General features: G+C 40.9%; 1 protein-coding gene across 1 annotated transcript; it reads right to left on the reverse strand.

The window, feature by feature from the left end:
* Window positions 1-1,191: 1,191 nt before the first annotated feature.
* LOC127238507 (killer cell immunoglobulin-like receptor 3DL1) lies at window positions 1,192-18,611 on the reverse strand. The gene is made up of 8 exons (XM_051207124.1): window positions 18,440-18,611; window positions 8,635-8,919; window positions 7,205-7,510; window positions 4,479-4,791; window positions 3,386-3,423; window positions 2,066-2,191; window positions 1,560-1,606; window positions 1,192-1,457 (listed from the first exon to the last, which is right to left on the reverse strand). Exons 1-8 carry the CDS (start codon window positions 18,609-18,611, stop codon window positions 1,314-1,316), a joined length of 1,431 nt encoding a protein of 476 aa, XP_051063081.1. The 3' UTR covers window positions 1,192-1,313.
* Window positions 18,612-19,380: the final 769 nt, after the last annotated feature.

A 19,380-nucleotide genomic window follows, 5' to 3' on the forward strand; every position in this document is an offset into this window, starting at 1 on the left:
GCCAGATACACAAGGGATAAGGAACTATACAGTGTGTGGTGAATCCCCATGGCATCTGCTTCAGGTCCAGCCTCCAGTTTCTTGCCTTTGCTTCCCTCTGGATTTTGTCCTATAATTACTTAAGATACATAATTCAAATAAACCCTTTCCCCCACTTAGCTTTTGCTCATGGACTTTTATCCACAGTTCAGTGATTGTGTGAATCTTTCTAGGGAGGCATTAGCAAACATCTGATGATCCCAGGAAGGGCACCGATGACAGGTCAAAAAATGATTCACCAAGGTCTATTTCATTGAATTAATGAGTTTATTGTGATTAATTACAGGATCATGATTAGTGGATAAGTATTGGAGCATGGGTGACTCAAGGTGTCTATACCCCCAAATCCATGCCAGCATGGGTGGTGACCTTGTTTTTCTGGAGTGGAGCAGAGCAGAGAAGCAGTGGGCATCTCTGAGGGGAAACTCCCTTGAGGTGGAGCAGTAACAACTTTCGCCAGAGCAGGAGCAAACTGACATTTCCATGGGGGTTCCTCCATTAGCAGAGTGAATAAGAGAAATAACAGCCTTTGCCAGAGCGGATAAGCAATGGACATCTGTGCTGGAAAACTCCTTCAGTGGAGTGCAGCAGGGCTGATTGGTAAAGGCTCTCTCAGAAATGAGCAGGTTGCCACATTCCTGCAGGGAAATCATCCTCCACCAGAGCACAGCTGTGTGTATAACCTTGCTCCGGAGAGTCAGAATACCTTCTCTTCACAGATATGTGTGTAGCCTGGCTCCAGACAGAATACCTTTCTCTACACATCTGTAGGTAACCAGGATACGTTACCTTCACAACTATTGGTATAGCTTGAATTCGGACAGCATACCTGGCTCCCAAAAGTCAGGCATAGACGTTCAGGATATCTTCCCTTTATAGCTGTAGGTGCAGCCTGGCTCTCAACAGTCAAAACACCTTTCCCTTCAGAGATGTAACACTTGCAGTTACAGCTTCAAATACGCTTATAATTTATACCTAGTGAGGTTGTAGAGGTCTGCCAGAGAAAAATGAAATAGAGGCCAGTGGATTAAGCAATAGAGTTTGATTTCTATTGAGTTTGGAGTGAGGACCATAACATTTGCAAGTAAGGGAAAGCCGCTTTGAGAACCATATTATAATAATGGAGTGTGGTCCCAAATTTAGAGACTTGTGTCTTCAGATTTCATTGCATCTCTCAGTCTTCACTGGAGAAAGGGCTGTTGTATCCTCAGAAGACTTCCTCAAATCTTTCCCTGAGAACTCATGGTGCAAAGAAGACATTTCACCTCAACTTATCATTTCCTGATTTCCACGTACACACTGAGATCTGTGGAACATTTCTTGGGAATCTGGGAAATGGGAGTGGTCAGTTTTTGTTTGAAGTTCCTCTTCTCAATTTCTAAGTATGTTACTTCTTGCACGTCTTCTCTTTCAGGGTCCTGGAAGGAGGTAAATGTTAAGTGATGTTGTATGCACATAATCTTGCAGAGAATGAAGGAATATTTAACGGTATGGAAGCGGGCAGACTCAGGAGGACCTACCTGTCTGTTCAGGGTTGTTCTCACCTTTGGATCTTGATCTATGTTGGCTGCATTTTTAGGGGACACAAATAAACAAACACACACAATAAAGTGCTTCTTTGCTCACAGTTCAAATCCAAAGTACTAGTGAGGAATACGATAAAACCCAAGTTTGCACACCTTTAGCAAATTAGATGCATTTCTGCTGCCCTATGTTCACAGCCCTGTCCTGCACATGCTATATCCTAGTAATTCTTTCTCCCTTGCTTCCTTCCTCCATCCCTCCCCTACCCTCTCTCTTATAAAACCTCCTCCTAGATATTAGTGCATGCTTTGGATGTTAAATATGCAGAAGACACATTGCAGAATTAGTCAGTGGTCTGAGAGGTGAAGAGAAAAGCAAGGGCTCTCTTGCCTCTCTAGAAATCTCTACCTCGGCTTTCCCTGTTGGCCCAAGTACACTTTAGTAAATGAAGAACACACACCTGAATTCCTCCGGTCTTGCATTCTCACACTATGCAGAGGACGCTCACTGGCTTGTTCCTGAGACTTACTCTTTTTGGCAGAGAAACAAGAGCAAAGGAGGACGATGAGGGACACAGGGATCATGGCCACTGACAGCCCAATCACAACATTCTGGTTCTTGTGGTTATCTGGAGGAAGATGGGATGCCAGAAGAGGTACATCATGGGGTACTGATTTTGATAGATTGCATAAGATTTGTTGCTTGGAGGATAATTGATATAACATTTCTTTTAAGTCAAGAGTCTACATGGAGAACCTATTAATAATATTTTGCTCAATGGAAATAGTGACTCCTCATGACTTATGGTTGTATCCATATTTTAATGCATTTCTCAACTCTCAGCAGAGGAGTCTATATATGTGATAGATGGTGATTAATACAAATGCTCACAATGGGGCAAGTTGTGGAGAACAAAAGACTGTAGAAGTCTTGGCCCTAAATGAGATGTTTACATCTCATATCCTTTTCCAAAGGTTCAACATCATTAAAGAGATGGAAGAAGAGATTGCAAAAAAGAAAGCTGTGGATAACTATAAAGAAACTGTCTTCTGTACACCAAGGGCAGTTGAGTGTACGAACTTCACAAGAGGTTGTAATAGCATGCCCAAGAGACAGTACAAGACCAAGCTAGACAAATTCTCAGCATGGAGAGTGGAGATGGACATGAAGTCACACCCCTAGTCAAGTGGCTATGGACAATTGATAACTGTTTGGAGAACGGGTATCAGTTTTAGGATCATCGTTACTCATGAGCTGACCGTGCTTAAGTATAAGTTCACATGTCCAAGAGTATATGGACATTCTACCAGAGGCAGAAAAACTGCAGAACACATGTTCACTATCCCAATCTGAGCTTGATACCAGTGCTCAGTTAATTTGCTTAACAACTTGCAAATGTACAACACCCACAAGCCAAACAACAAATTCCCCCAAAGGGAGAAAATAAATTCAAGTCTATTCCATTACAGATATATATATATATATATATATATATATATATATATATATATGATCTTTCCTTCTGTTAGCTTGTTTCCTTTTTCACGCCCTAATACCCTCTCTCCAAGAGGAACATAACGAGAATGAACACTTCATTTTTTCCTGGGAAGGAAGTGAAATTTACTCTCCTTTTCACTTGTAGGAGGTCTCGGGTATAGTTCCCATACTTCTACAAATCTTCTGATGTTTCAGAGTTTAAGAATCAAAGATGAGAGATGATTATATTAAGACAACTGAGCTGTGAGGGAGCTGAGCCAAAACACGAGCCCAAGAGTTTTTGTCTCCAAGTTTCCACAATGGAGAAGAGGAATCAATTACTCACAAGTCTTGGACTTCGGTTCTGTGCACGAAGTACAGTTTCTTGATGAGTTTACTAAGAAGGGGAGAGGAAAGGAGAAAGTTAATAAAAAGCCTATCTACCTTCCCTGTAGGGAGAGTCCTTTGAATTTGGACAGTAAGCAGAACACACTCTACCTCTTAGTGCTGATGACTGAGAGTCATAGGATGCTATTAGGTGGTTTGCTTTGAGGTCTAGATTTCTAGTTGTGATGAGTCAATAGGGATACTGTGATGAGATCTATGTGAGGGAGAGATCAGGAGGGCTGCTCCATCTCTGAGATGACCAAACTGCAAGCTTATACCTAATGTGTCTGTCCTGATCTGTTTCTTTTTAATTTAATTTAGAAATGGTCTCATTTTATATATCAACCCCAGTTCCCTCTCCCTACTATCCTCCCAAGCCCCCCAATACCCCCATCCCACTCTCCAGCCACTCCCTAGGGAGAGTAAGGCCTTCCATGGGGAATCATCAAAGTCTGTCACATCATTTGGGGTAGGGCCTAGGCCTTCCCCATGGATCTAGGCTGAGAGATTTATTCCTAGTACACGAATGGACTTTGAGAGCCCATTCCCCTATGGAGGGACACTCTCTCAGCCTAGTTACATGGGGAAGGGCCCCATAGGCTGCCCAGGCCTCCTAACTGTCACCCACAATCAGGAGGCCTGGTTTGGTCCTATGCTGGTTCCCAGCTGTCAGACTGGATTCCATGAGCTCCCACTTGCTCAGCTGACTTGCTTCTTTTTATTTATTACATTCTCAAACTCAATGTCTTTCTAAAGAAGTTCTTAAGTGAAATTAAATTATCTCTTTCTCCCTTTCATCTCTCCAGACCCTCCCAGGTAAACGTTCTCCAAGCTTTTTCACACACTCCCTGAAGTTGTTAGCCTCTTTTGCTTTGAGTAATATTGTTAAGCGCGCATGTGTGCGTTCACACCCACACTTCCCCCTCCCAACACACAACAAAATGACTCCTAGAAACCCTTCTCTGTAGTTGCCTAAGGTACATTTTCTCTATCATCAGCAGGATGGCTCTCAGACATGGCTTTAGGATCTCATTAGTTACAATGCATGAGACATATCTGAGGCCTTCTTACCCGTGACAGAAAGGTAGAGGGGGTCACTTGGGGAAGACCACACGTGGAGGGAGTTCCTGAAAAAGCCATAGCATCTATAGTTTCCTTTCTGGATTACAGGACCAAGAAAGAAATTGGCCTGGAATGCCCCATTGTGACTCTGCACAGCAGGCTGCCCATGTCCATGAGGTACCCCTTCTCTGGACAGATGGAACATGTCAAACTGATGGTCTGAGATGCAGGCCAAGGTCATGTTCTCTTCTGACATCACTACAGGGCCCATCAGGGCTGCCAGGGAAGGTTTCTTGTATAAACCTGGAAGAAATGAGACAGAGACGGTTAGGGGGCATTTATCAGTGTTCATTATCTCCTAAGTGTTCTCTCTCCATGCTTACATTTCTGTGAGCTCTCTCTTTCTGCCCCATCTTTACCTTTCCTTCTTCTACCTTCCCATCTCTTCCCCTCTCTCTCTTTTCTGGGTCTCTGACTATAATCCTGTAACCATACATCCTACCCCAGGATTTTTTTTTTGATAGTTTCTGGCTCTCTATGCCTTGGTTCATTCCACCTGCCTGTTTATGTTTATTTTTATTAACATATATTAAATTTATGTAGCAGTAGAATTCATTATGAAATATAAACTTGTAAATATAATGTACTTTTTATAGTTGTTTTCATCAAAATTGAACTTAAAATGTAATTACATAATTTTATGGCCTCATTTTCTTTAAGTATTGTTATGTATATATTTATGTGTGTACTCTTGAGCATATTATGCTGTTATTCTCTCTTGTCCATCAACTTCCACTGATTTCATTCCTTTTCCTAATTTTTCTTCTTTATACTTTCGTTTCTTCCAAATGTTTTGTCAAAAAATCTGTGGGTTTAATTACAGATACTTATTTTTTAAAATTAGCATACAAAGTAAAGGACTTTATTATGACATCCTCATCCAGATCATTTTGTTCAAGGTAATTTTTTTATGGTATTTATTGAAAGCTAACACAGGAATCCATGAAGAATGGAAATTAAGAACCAGGGAAATGATGTGCAGAACAGGGCATTGGATGTGTCTGAACCCCTCCCACTGTATTGCCTTTTCTGGGCCTTACTCCCCACTTCATTTCATTTTTCATGGCACATGTGCATGCAAATGTGCGTGCACGCACGCACGCACACACACACACACACACACACACACACACACACCGTCTCTTCCAACGCCCCTCCTGGTTAATCTCCTTCTCCTCATGATTAGTTTCCAATTCAATGACTTATAACTCCATCCTATGTATATTAAAAATCTATTATCTTCATTCTAATATTCATTTTCTAACTCGTCTGTCCTTATACATATCTGTGCTAATGAACGTCTCTGTTCAAAGTACAGACTGTCCCACGAATGTGTTTGTTTCCCTCGAACACGGGCCATGATTGTCCACCCCACTTGTTCCTCTTCGCGTGTGTACCGCTCAAGTGTAATCTATCACCCATCTCTCTATCTTTGCTTTGAACACCCAACATTTGCCGTCATTTCTCCATCTCTACTTTGAAGCTTCTGCTCAAGCTTAGGACTTTTTACAGGCTTTCTCTTCCCACGCATGCCATGTTTACTATTTCCTTAGCCCTCTCTGTCTTCGAGTCTCTCTCACGGTCTCCCTGTCTGTCTTACTATTTGTATATTTTTCCATGTTTTGCATTATTTTTGTCTGCCAATCCCAGGGGGAACCAGTGTAGGATTGTTTTCTTCCATCCTAGAATGTCTGAATAACTTTGGGACATGGACTGACACGTTTGGAAATGTAGAGAACAGACAGTGATTGCTGGTCCACTCAATGACCCAGGGCTATGCTATTCTTTGATAAATAATTGGTCAAGCACAAGAATGGAAGAACTATCAAACTAGACATAAATTCTTTGGGTGCCATCTGCACCAAGGCCTCAGGACTCACGAAGAACCAGCCCCACTCAGCAGATAAACTCAGGTCAGACACATGATGTAAATATGTCTCTGGCAGATGTGTTTTAGAGGTAGAAGCAAATGAAATAATGAACTGTTTTGGAATTGAAAATTAGTAGAATGACATCATTGTCTCCGATTCACATCAAGCTCATTGAGTTGCCCTTTTCTCCTTCTTTACCTCTAGTTATGACTTTATTTATTTTTTTATTTTATATGTTGATCCAAGTTCCCTTTCCCTCTCTCCTTCCCTCCCTCTCTCCTTCCCTCGTACCCTTTCTGCCCCCTCACATGCACCCTTACCACCCTCCCCTCCCATCCCCCCACCCCAATTCCACATGTAGGGCAATACCATCCAGGTGGGGTCATGTAGACCTGTCAGGTCATTTGAAGTAGGGACTAGGACTTCTCTCCTGTCTCTAGATTAAGGCAGTTATCCCTCCACGGGGGATGTGTTCCCAAGGTCCTTTTGTGCACCAGGGATACATCCTGGTTCCACTGTCTGAGGTCCCTTAGTCTGCTCAGTCCTTCTGGCTGAGACCCATAGTTATGACTTTTTTTGACCTCCCTGTATCTGTGATTTACATTGTAACCACTGGTCTGTCTTTGTGTCTCTATTTTTCATCGTCTATGTCAGTAACTCATAAACGAAGGCTTCCTTTCTTTGTTTCCCACAGTCATCTTTCCCATGACTTCCCAGCATTTCCAGCCTATAGAATAACTGCTCTGCATCACAGGGAGGATGATGAGCAGGTAACACCCTCTTACCTGTGATCACTATGTCAACAGGGTCACTGGATTCGGACCACTCATATGGCGTGTGATTGTAAGAGCCATAACATTCGTAAGTCCCAGCATGGTCAGGTGTCACAGGTCTTATTGAGAAGTTGGCATGGGACCACCCAAAATGAGATTCTGCAAAATGCTGGAAAGATTCCTTGATTATTCCCTTTCTCTGTGAAGTCAGAATGAAGGTGTCGAACATAATCTCTGAATGACACTCCAGGCTCAGCTTCTCTCCTGAGTTTACCAGGGGAGTATGTGGGACCACAAGGAAAGGCTTCCTGTAGATTCCTAGAAATAAAGAGATTGCAATTATGAACCTGACTCCAATCTATGCATCCCTGAAAATCTATGCTTTTCCCCTTAACCTGTCCTTCCTGTCAGCCTGTCCTTCCTGTCAGTGTCCTTGTCTGTGTTTATATCAACTGTGTACACAGACCCCCTTTGTCTTTCTCTGACTTTCCCCTATTTACTTGGCTCTGGCAGCAACACAATATTTTACCATTGATTTGTCGGGAGAATGTTTCTGCTGAGTCTGTCTACCATAGCCTCTATTGTCCGTTTTTAAGTTTGGGGAATGCAGGCAGTATAGACAGCTTTATGCCAGGATCCTTCATGCATCATTTTAATGCTATTTTAGAATAAATATAATTCTTGGAATGATAATGAATGAGAAGTGAAGGTAGGTGTCAGTGAAACTCTTCTGGCCTTTTCCAGGGATCAATACTCTGTGAGGCATTCCTGATCTGGCATCATGAACTCTGTTTCCTGCCAACATGAATCACTATCATCCTGACTTTACTGCTCTCTGCTCATCCCTTCCATGGTTCTTACATTGCCTTTGACATGGATTTCTGTATTAGTCTCTAATCATCACCATGACAAATTATCACAAATATGGTTCTTAAAAGGGACACAAGTGTGCGGAAATCAGAATTCTGAAACGAGCCTAACTAGTAGAAATCAGTTATATGCAGTGATAGGTTACTTAGCAAATCCCTAGGGAAGGGTGCTTTTTGCCTTTCAGCCTCTAGAGGCCTTAAGCATTCCTTGGAATTTGGACCCTTTCTCCATCGTCAGAATTAGCAATAGGGTGTATCCCTCATAACACATTGTTCGTACACTAATGAATTTTTCATTATTTTGCTATATGAATCCTTGTGATTCTGCAGACCCACGATAATTCAGAACATTCTCTCATCCTGATGTCAGCCTGTTAATGCCCTAATTCAACCTTCAATTACCACTCCTTAACACTCATGAATCCTTAGCAATGGAAAGGGCATGCCCATGGGCTTATGATATGCCCATCATAGTATCTGATTCCCTGCTGAGACTGACTAAAACTTGTTCTGAAAATTCTAATGTGAGGTGATTTGGAGGAATGAAGCGACGCTTCAAACATGATTTCTGACCTGAAATTATGATTTTCAAAGGGTCACTGTGTGATGAGAGTTCACTAGTGCATCCATGGTTGTAATTATAGCATCTGTAGGTTCCTCCGTGTGCTGATGTCACAGGGCCCAAGAGAATGCTCTTCCAGAATATGTTTTCATAGACCTGAGGAATAGGGTCTCCAAGTTCTTTGTACAGCTTGAACATGCCAGACTGTCTATGAGAATCACATAGAAGATTCACACGCTGTCCCAATACAACAACAGGGCTTGGCCAGGCAGACAGTGAAGGCTTGTTATGGCTTCCTGAAGAAATCATACAGAAAAATCTTTAATGATCTCCCTGCATTCCTGAGAGTTGAGCTTCCAATTTTCAGTTCCTCAGGTAGCTTCAGTACAACAATTTTCTCTGAATTGAAACATCCATTTCAATTCAAGAATCTGAAAAGCTCAGGGCACTCAGTATGTAAACAAACATAATTACTAGAAAGCTGAAACTCACAAGATTCCTGCTCTATAGAAACAGTACGCCACCGGGCCTTCTGAATTCCAAAAGGAGATATCTGAGGCATTTTTAGCTGCCTACAGGTAGTACAGAGTGTTCTATGGGGCTTTCATGACAATTAACCACACTCAGTTCTGATATCAGCAATGCTTTTGAGTCATCCCTTGTTTGTGTAAATAATCCCTCATCCATATTGCTATTAGTAATCTCAGATTCACAAATTCACCTATTTAGACTTTGAGGCTATCATTGTTTGGTCTGTTCTGTTTCCTTTATGAGGAGAACAGATTTGCATGTGCTTTGTCTTCCCAAAGAAAGTCTCAAACACATACAATAAATCATTTTCATGTAATGGGTGTCCGCCACCTACCTCATACATCTTTGTGTGCTAAGATATGTTAACTGAGAATTTGAGTAAGTATTAAATAACAAAGTACATTTGGTCATGAAAAAATTGTAATCTAAAAAGAAATTATGTAAGATGAGTGCAAGAAAAGAGTCATTTGCGAGATGACAGATGGGAATAGTGTCCACTCAGGTAGCAGAACAGAAACATTCTTCATTCACACTCACTGACTCAAGAAATAAAACACCCAGGTTAGAATTACACTGTGAATATCCCAGACCTCAGGGTTGAGGGTGAGCTGGCCCACAGGACCAAAATATAAACAAATGACATCCAAACAGGAGGAACGAACCATTTGAACTACTCTGTCCCTTATGTACTCTTGTACAGAACTTCATTCACAGAGTTCATTTTGATTCGTCTTCTACACTAAGTGTGAGAAGTTATGGGCAGACATACAGTTTCTCCACCATTTCAAGGCCCCTTGTATATGAAACATTGAGAGTATAGAGTTTTTCTGCCACTTGGGTCACTTGGAGATAAGAAGCATTTGGACTCTTGACTGCCCAACCATGAATCTTGGCCATTGCTTTGTATCCAAATGGTGGATGTTCCTGAGGAAAGAGGCAATAGCAAAACATTGCAGTGAAGATCATATGGATTCCAGCCCGTGTGGGCACCTTGCAACACTGCCCAAACAGAGGAGATCATGGACCCCGGCAGGAAACTGTCCCTGATGTGGAGTGTGACTGGTGATATTATTGACCCAGGGAGTCAAGATAGCTATGGCATCTGATCTCAAAAACAGGAGAAATCATCAACAAGACCATTTCATCCGGGGCTGTAACCAATTTTCCCAACTTCATTCTCCGGTTGCGCCGAATGGTGAAGGGGTATTTACAACCGAAACTTTCTGCATGTGGCAGAGGCGGTGGGAACTAAAATCTAGCAGAGAACAACGGTGAGGCTCTGGTAGTAAACACAGGGGGAAAGGAAGGACTATGATTTCCATGACAAACAATTCATAGCAGTCTTTTTTAATGAAGTGACAGGATTGTGAGAAACCATGAACAAATATTTGGAGCTAGGAAGCACGGCTGATAGAGAGTATGTGGTGTTTTTCTTTACGGTTCTGGGTTATCTCACTTGGTATAATGTTTTCTAGTTCCATTTATTTTTCTCAACATTTCGTGGTCTCATTGTTATTTACCACTGCGGAGCATCTCAAGTGTACACGCCACACATTTTTGTTGTCCATTCATCAGCTGAAGGACATTCAGGTTGTTTTCTTGTCCTAGCTGTTGAAAATATACCTGCTGAAAAAAAAATGGCGGTGGTAGCATCCATGGCATAGGATATCATGTTTTATGGACACATGCCAATGGGTAAAAATGGCACAAATACAGTATGCAGAGGGCCATACAGCAGTGACAACTAGGATTTAATAAATCGACTCACTAGAAGTCATCGGAGAGTCCTACTTAGCAACGCTGACTCATCAATTGTTCTTGGGGACCCCCACTTGGCAAAGCCATGGGGATTTTGACAGTGAATGGTTTTCTGTGTGTTACTTTCTCACCATGGCTCCCTGATAATAACAGTTGTGGGGTTCTTTCCACAACCCATTGGTGGTGTGTTTTACACTTACTGGCACATGTATAGCTGTAGATGATGTAGAGGATGATTCTACCTAAGTTATAGAATACTGATGAACAGAAATAATACAGGAATATTTTCATAACTCGGACTGACATAGAAGAATTCTCAGCTACAAAGACAGTCTTTTACACATCTAGCCAAGACCTCAGCAGATCCCAAGTTGCCTGGTTGCCCCTAGAGAGAAATACACAAGGTCATTCTCCCAGGTATTGTTTACTGATTAGTCTGAACATACTCCTTACAACTCCATGTCAAGCTCACTAATTGTTATTGTTAAGTCTTGATTTCCAATGTCATTTTCTGTCTGGGAATGCTCACCAACATAGAGACACATGTAAAGGTCAATGTGACATTCCTAGCCCGAGAGATACTACATGACTTAATTTTGTTTTGAGTTTGGGTAGGTCCTTGTTAAACCACCTATAATTGTCCAGAGTGAGGAGGGGAGAAAGGAGAGACAGCAGAAAAGAGCAGGGACAGAAGGAGAGAGAGAGAGAGAGAGAGAGAGAGAGAGAGGGAGGGAGGGAGGGAGGAGAGGGCAATGTAGTGGGAGGCAGAGAGAATGTCAGAGACAACAGGGAAATAGTGGAGAGGCAGAGAGAGAAAGATGCAGATTAGTAAGGAAAAAGTTGTTGAATAGAGGATCAGGAGGAGAGCAAAAGAGACTGTCACAAGAAAATTATTTTTCTAGATGAAATAAAGAGAAAGTTGCCATCAGAAAGTGTCTGTGCTTCTTTACTATTTTAATCAGATAAAAAGATCTAACTATTAGATAAGATCTTTCCCCCAAGCTATTATCACATTCATGAATTTTCTTTGCATACCCTAGTGCTGACGGGGCTGAACCCTCATAGTTATGAATCATAGTACTCATGAGTGAAGGTCTCAAGAAATTAATTTTAAAAAGAAGACTGTTTTATAAAAGAAAAAGAAATGATCTAAGTATAGGAAAAAGACTGTCTAATTAGTCTATGAAATTTAGAAATGAATCGGTGAATAACAAACATTTGGCAATATCCATATTAAGTAAAGAATACAACTACTGAAATGGAAAATGTGTGGGTGAGCTTGCTGTCTAATCAGATAAAGGCTTCTGCTGCTGTACCCGACTCTCTGGATTCCATCGCTAGGACCCACATGGTTAAAGTAAAATACTGATGCAGAAGGTTGTTCACTGACCTACAAACTTGTGCCATATTACATGCACACACACACACACACACACACACACACACACACACACACACAGCACCTGTGTATACATGCTCACAGATGTGCCTCAAATAAATGCAAAATTTCAAAATGTTAATGGAATATTTCAATAGTATGCTTGGGTCAAGAAGATAATGAGTAAGCTTACATCAGGCACTATATAATCTGATGGGTAAATACAGAAAATGTGTAAATGTACAATAATAAGCATGATAGGAGTTTTGGATACCATCCTGGTACCAAGTTATCAGTCACACAAATTCAAGAAAGGACAAAGGATTTTAGAGGTTTTCTTGGGTGTGTAGGTGATGGGTGGGGCTAGGATACATTTAGGCAGGGAATGAACATAATTAAAATATATCATAAAATTGTCAAATAATTAATAAAATATCAACAAAGGATGCAACTAACAAAGCTAATCAACAGAAAAAAAAAACCTAGAGAAGAAAGTATAGAACACTGTTGAAACATGGTCAGGTCCAAGAAGGTCAAATGCCACAAAAGAAATTCAACCCAAATAGTCATGATCACAGAGTATATTATTATCATAGGATATCCTGAAATCAGAATGATAAGAGAAGCAAAGCACACACGAGGGATATTCCATACAACTAGTGGCAGGCTTCTGAGCAAAGATCTACAGGACTTAGTAGATCAAGAGGATGTATTCAATAAAGTAAGTGGTTTAAAAAAAAAGGCAGACTATAAATGTCAGCAACACTGTCCTTCAGAAATGGTGATAATGAAAATTTCAGAAAAACAGTAGCAGATAGTAGAGTTCACCATAAGCATAGAAAATGGCACAGAGGTCTTCAAGCTGAAATAAAAGGTTGCTAATGAGTCACATGAAAACATCTTTATGTAGAAAAAGTAAAAGTTGTTCACTAAAGAAGTTACAACAGCGTCCTGGTGCCACACAAATTCCATCTGTGGTATAGATGTTTGAAGGCAAAAATAATAATGTCAATGGTTTGTCAAGTGACATACAAATTAAAAAAACCCCACAAATTATCTCATATACAACATGAAAAATAGAAGACCCAGAGATGTATTAGGGCTCAAGCTTCAAGCTGAATATCAGAAAAGCAAAGCAGCCAGCCACTAGCTCTCACCTCTACCTCAGGCTGAAAGGGTTGATCCTGTCTCTATGAGCTCTTGCCAAGCTGCAGACTATAACCTCTCCTCCATGTGTCTGAAGAATGGAAAGTCTATGTGAGACTGCTTCTGTCTTATATACTTCCTTAATGTTGGCATTAAAGGTGTGAGCAATAATTATCTTTTAGACTGATTCAGTCTTGTGTAGATAGATCTCTCTGGCCTTGGACTCATAGTTACCTTCCCATCTTTTAATTCTGAGTCCTTGGATTAAAGGTGTGTACCACCTCCTAGCTTCTGGATGCTGGGATTAAAGGTGAATGCCTGGCTCCTATGGCCTGTGGCTGACTTTGCTTTAATAAAGCATAAACACAAATCTTACCACATTATCAAAATCTGAAAATTGTGGGGGTGGTCAGATGAGATTATAGCAAAGGGGAATATTTTTTTTTAATTTAAAAATATTGATTATCCTCAAGGTGTTATGGCCCACTCTTAATCATAGTGCTTGGGTGGCAGAGGCAGTCAGATATCTGTGTCCACTGGCAGCCTGGTCTATAAAGCGAGTTCTAGGCTAGTCAGAGCTACACAGAGAAAACCTGTCTTGAAAGGCCAAAAAATGTTTATCTGATGAGAGTTGGTGCCTAACTCAGCAGGGACAGTGTCTGCGATGATCTGGGAGAGAAAGGAGAGGGCGGTTCTCAGGTCCTAACTTTGCAGTTCGGAAGGCTCACCAATGAGTCACTCACAGAAACCACCAGCCAACACCCATAATGTCTGCTCTCTTGTTAAAATGCAGCCTATCTATTGGGATGGGTAGTTACTCAAGGTTTTAAGGATGGACTCACCTGCTTGTACCAATGTCCTCAGGACTGGGAAGAAGCCTGGAAAGAAAAATTCATGATGGGTGATCTATCTCCTTCCAATAGACTGGCCATCTGGTCTCCCCATCCCCATAATGCTTCTGTACAGTAGAATCAGAGATCACTTAAGTTAAGGTGAACTCTTGCATCAAAACCCACGACACAAACCAATGTTTCTGCTGTGGATGTATCCAGCCTCCTTAGACGATCTATCCACCTGTATTCCACACCCTTCATTCCAAGCAGGACTCACCAGTGCACACAAGGTTTAGGAGCACAGATAGCATGGTGCTGCTGCTTCAGCTGCCAAGAGATAGAATCAGAATGTCTCTTACAGGATGTCCTGAGAGGCTCGAAGCATCTACCTGACCACAGCAGAGAAGCTGAGAATCAGAGCACTTCCGTCCTCCCCCGTGTTTGTTGACCATTTTCCACACAGGACTTCTCTGTAGCCATGGCTGCACTTTGTAGGTAGGCTAGGCTGGCTTTAGATGTAATGGTCTACCTTAGAGTGCCCCCCATATGCTTGGATTAAAGGTGTGTATCCCCATAGGAGCCATTAAATGTGCCCATCCTTTTACTATGGCATCAGAGGACCAAACTTCTTGGAAATTGTTGACAATTGAGTTTGTCATTAACAGAATCAACCATGACTACAGCTACGTTGAATCATAGACCCAACACGTTTTTATTCCAAGTATTCAAATTTGATTATGGTGCTAAATATTTGCATATTGTTGCTTTTTTAAAATCTGAGGCTCAATGCATATATTGGTGTTCTGTGCAACATGTCCAATGAGTATTTATAGCTTAATATTCCTGTGTCAGGTTATATTTATTCGGTTTCTTGATTCATCGTGTAGGGTTTTTTTTCCCCTCTTTTTAGAATGATAAAGTTCCACTTCTTTGCAAAAATGAAAGAAATGAAGAAAGGGTGCTTTTTCTTTAACTGAAATTTAAGACCCAGCATTAAGATTCTTCAATATTTTTCATTTTGATTAATGTGTGAATATGTCCATGTCTGAATGAGTGTGTTCTGGTGATGTGTAAGGTCTGAAGTGGGCATTGATTGGATCCCCTGGAGCTGTAGTCACAGACAGTTGTAAGCCTCTGGGCTAGGCATTAAGAACTAACATTGTGTCCTGTGCAATACAGAACACACTCTTAACCACTGTGTGATCTCTCCAGCCCTGTACACTTAACAATCCTTTACCAAAAATCCCAGACATACATTTATTGTTTTGTATTGTTTCTCTTCATAGTTGAATGATTGACATAGAAATATCTGAGAATGTTTGATAGGTACAATTTGGCAAGCTGCTTTTGCATTTTCAGACATTATTATTTTTGAAGGCTTGTTCCTGACTTTATAGCACTTAGCCTTTAATTCAGTAGGACGTATTAAATACATCGAAGAGAACAAGAACTTGTAAGAAACCGCAAAAAAAACAAAAAACAAAACAAAACAAAAAAACCCAAACAAACAAAAAGAAGGGAACATTTGAAACAGGAGTAACTATTGGCTATTGGCTATTGGCTACACAAATTCTGGGAGTGTAATATGCAAAGGTAGCATTTATGCTCTTCTATATTTTATTGCATTGTTAGGCTTATTTTCTTACGCGTTACTCTACATTTTAAACTTAAAATTTTATCAAATAAATTATATTTATACCATTTTCTTTGTTTTGTTCCTCTCAACCTCTCCTGTATAGCTCTTTTGTTATCTCAAATACATCTTTACCTTTAATCATCTCTATGTATACACACACACACACACACACACACACACACACACACTCCTAAATACAAACACGATCTGATTAATTGGTATAATGTTATTTATATGCATCTAATTTTAGCGTTGACCGCACTGCTAGGAGATGCAATCTCGCAGCAAACTTCCTTTTCCTCTTGTTCTTACAACCCTCTCACTCCTTCTTGCAGGATGCTCTCAGCCTTAGGATCAGATGTTTGTTGTAGATGGATCAGCTGCAGCTGGACATTGCTCAGTTCACTTGTTCTCAGTATTTTTTATTGGTTTCAGTTTTTGTAACGGTGTTTGAGGCTAATTGAAGTTTCTTTTTTTTTGGTGCAAGAACTACATTTATCTGTAGACACAAGGAAAAGCATTTAGTTATTGAAATGCAGTTCCAAATTATACTTAATTAGTAAAGTGGCAGTTGTGGATTTCTCCAAAATCAATGACCTCACTAGCTTTGGATAGTTGGGCAGATTTCCAGAACCAAGCAATATTTCCTTGTATCTGAGAAGACCTTAAGTCCAGCTAGACAGCTAGTATCTACCTCCAAGATATATGTGCCACAATTCCATCCTTGGAATTATTGTGCCATGCAGGACATGAAGAGACTAAACAAGTCCTCAAACATTCATCTTCCTAAATGCTGAAGTATCAGCAATAGCTTCTTGGTAATTCTTGTAGATAAAAGGTCCGGTGTCACACAATGAATAGCTTTAAAATAATTACTGAGATATTGGGGAGATGGCTCAGTGATTGAAACATTATCCACCTATCATCTCCCTCTCTGGCATCTATCATGACTCTCTGCTCACCTATATAACTACTATTTATCAATCGATCACATTTTATCTACCGTCTTCAATCTATCAATAAACCTGCCATTCAGTCATTTATGTATTTGTTATTATCAAACTATGTTTGAATAAAATATATTTATCTATTGTATTTTTCTATAGGCCATTGATTTTTACCTGTCTGTCTCCCCTTTATCTTTCATTGATTTGTATATGCAAAAGCACCTTTGTACCAAAAATAAGCACAGTATTGAGAGTTACCTTTAAGTTTTCTGTCCCTCTGTCTCTCCTTTCCAGAAGTCCAGTAGACACCATGACACTCAGGCAGTAAGCCATTGATTGAATAGGGGCCCCAAGCTTCATAACTCAAGACCCAGTTACAGCCATCTCAGCAGAATTCTAAGGAGATTAGACTATCCTTGGCTAATAACATCATGATGTTTTCATATACAGTACCATGTTTTTTAAAATTTAATTTAATTTTTAAAAATTTATTATTTTTTTATTTTACATATCTATCCTAGTTCCCTCTCCCTCCCTCCCTCCTTCCCTCCCTTTCACCCTTCCTCCTCTCATGCCTCCCAAACCCCCTCCCATTCCATTCTCCCCACTCCATAGGGAAGGTGATGAATTGCAGGAGGGATCAACAAAATCTGTCAAGTCATTTGGAGTAGGGCCTAGGCCCTCCCTCCTGCCTCTAGGTTAAGGGAGTATCCCTCCATGGGGAATGTGCTCCCAAAGTCCTTTCCTGCACCAGGGATACATCCTGGTTCCACTGTCTGAGGTCCCTTCGACTGCTCAGGCCTTCTAACTGAGACCCACTTCAGGGGGTCTGAGTTGATAAAATGCTGGTTTCCCAGCTATCAGTCTGGGGGTCCATTAGCTCCCCTTTGTTCAGGTCAGCTGTCTTTGTGGGTTTCTGTAGCCTGGTCTTGCCCCCATTTTCTTATCACTCCTCCCTCTCTGCAACTGGATTCCAGGATTTTGGCTCAGTGTTTAGCTGTGGGTGTTTGCTTCTGTTTCCATCAGCTACTAGATGAGGGCTCTATGATGATGGATAAGTTAGTCATCAATCTCATTATCAGGGAAGGGCAATTAAAATAGCCTTTCCACTGTTGCTCAAATTGTTAGTTGGGGTCAGTCTTGTAGGTCTCTGGACATTTCTCTAGAGTCAGTTTTCTCTTCAAACCTATAATGGCTCCCTCTATTATGGTATCTCTCTCTCCTTTTTTATTTTTGCTCTCGTCTATTCCTCAATCTTCCTAGTCCCACATTTTCTCTCCTCTTCCCCTTCTCTTTCTCCTAACTCCATCTCTACTCACTTCCCCTCCCCCACACCCAATATGCTCAGGAGATCTTGTTCCTTTCCCCTTCTCTGAGGGACCTTCTAAGAATCTCTTAGGTTCCTCCCATTTCTTTAAGGGGTTTTTTCATATCCTCTTTGAGGGCCTCTATAATTTTCATGAAGTTGTTTTCAAGGTCATTGTCTTCTGCTTCATCTGCATTGTTGTGTTCAGGTCTTGTTGGTGTAGAGTCCTAGATTCTTGTGGTTTCATATTAGTCTTTCTATTATTGAATATGTTCTCGTACTGCCGTATTCCCATCCCTTCTTCCAGTGGGTGAAGGTCAGGTCTGTCTCTATTCTCTCTTCTCCCAGTGGTTGTAGGTGGGTCAGGAGTTTGATGTAAATCTGGATGGTCTCAAACAGAGGGTGTAGGTGGTCAAAGGTAGAGGTGAGGGCAGGCTCTGGATGATCTGGCATGTCGTGGTGGGTCCACTATGCGCAGAGCCAACCCAGGAAGTTCCAAGGAGAGGGTGGGGGTGTTGGACCTGAGCTGGCCAAATACCTCAAGCAGAGGATGTAGGAGGGCCAAGGCAGTGTCTGGATGGTGTGGAGTACCAGGGCAGGTCCTTCCTTGCAAAATTTTAAAACATGTACACACAGAGAGACACACATGAACCAAATAATGCAAGAATTTAAAACTCAGTAGAATTTTTCAATATTAGGTTTTACAAAATAGAAGAACTGATGAGTTTTGATCGTGCATTATTTAATCTGATGTGTGAAGAGAGAAACTCACTGAAAACTCAATAAAGTAGAACGACAGGGTCTATAATACCCTTTAAATGTCAAAATTTTAATTATGAATATTCAGTAAAGAGTAAAGGACCATGGAGGTTTAGTTGGGTTTCTAGTGGAGGGAGTAGACCTAGAAGGAGTTTGTGCAGGGTGATAAACATGATCACAACACGTTGCATGATATTCTCACAGGTTTTGTAAAATATCAACAGTGGACATAACAAAGCTTAACATTAGCAGAGGAACTTAGAGAAATAACTATAGAACAATTTTAAATTATGGAAAAAATGTAAATGTGCAGTTCCAAGAAGGTCACAGCACAGAGAAGAAATTCAACCCAAATAATCAAGTTCACAGAAAATATTATCATAAGAGATCTTGACATCAGAATAACAAAAGAATCAAATAAGATATGATGGCTAATGCAGACATCTGAGCAGAGCCCTGCAGT

The sequence above is a fragment of the Phodopus roborovskii genome, unplaced genomic scaffold, assembly GCF_943737965.1.
Source record: "Phodopus roborovskii unplaced genomic scaffold, PHOROB, whole genome shotgun sequence".
Classification (NCBI taxonomy): domain Eukaryota; kingdom Metazoa; phylum Chordata; class Mammalia; order Rodentia; family Cricetidae; genus Phodopus; species Phodopus roborovskii.

Excerpts from the sequence above, each read along its gene's own strand:
- LOC127238507 (XM_051207124.1), bottom strand. The coding sequence starts at position 18,611 with ATGCCAGATCATCCAGAGCCTGCCCTCACCTCTACCTTTGACCACCTA. Across the intron at positions 8,920-18,439 it reads GAAGGGATGGGAATACGGCA|GAAGCCATAACAAGCCTTCA; the intron begins GTACGAGAACAT and ends TGATTTCTTCAG. Across the intron at positions 4,792-7,204 it reads TGTTGACATAGTGATCACAG|GTTTATACAAGAAACCTTCC; the intron begins GTAAGAGGGTGT and ends CATTTCTTCCAG.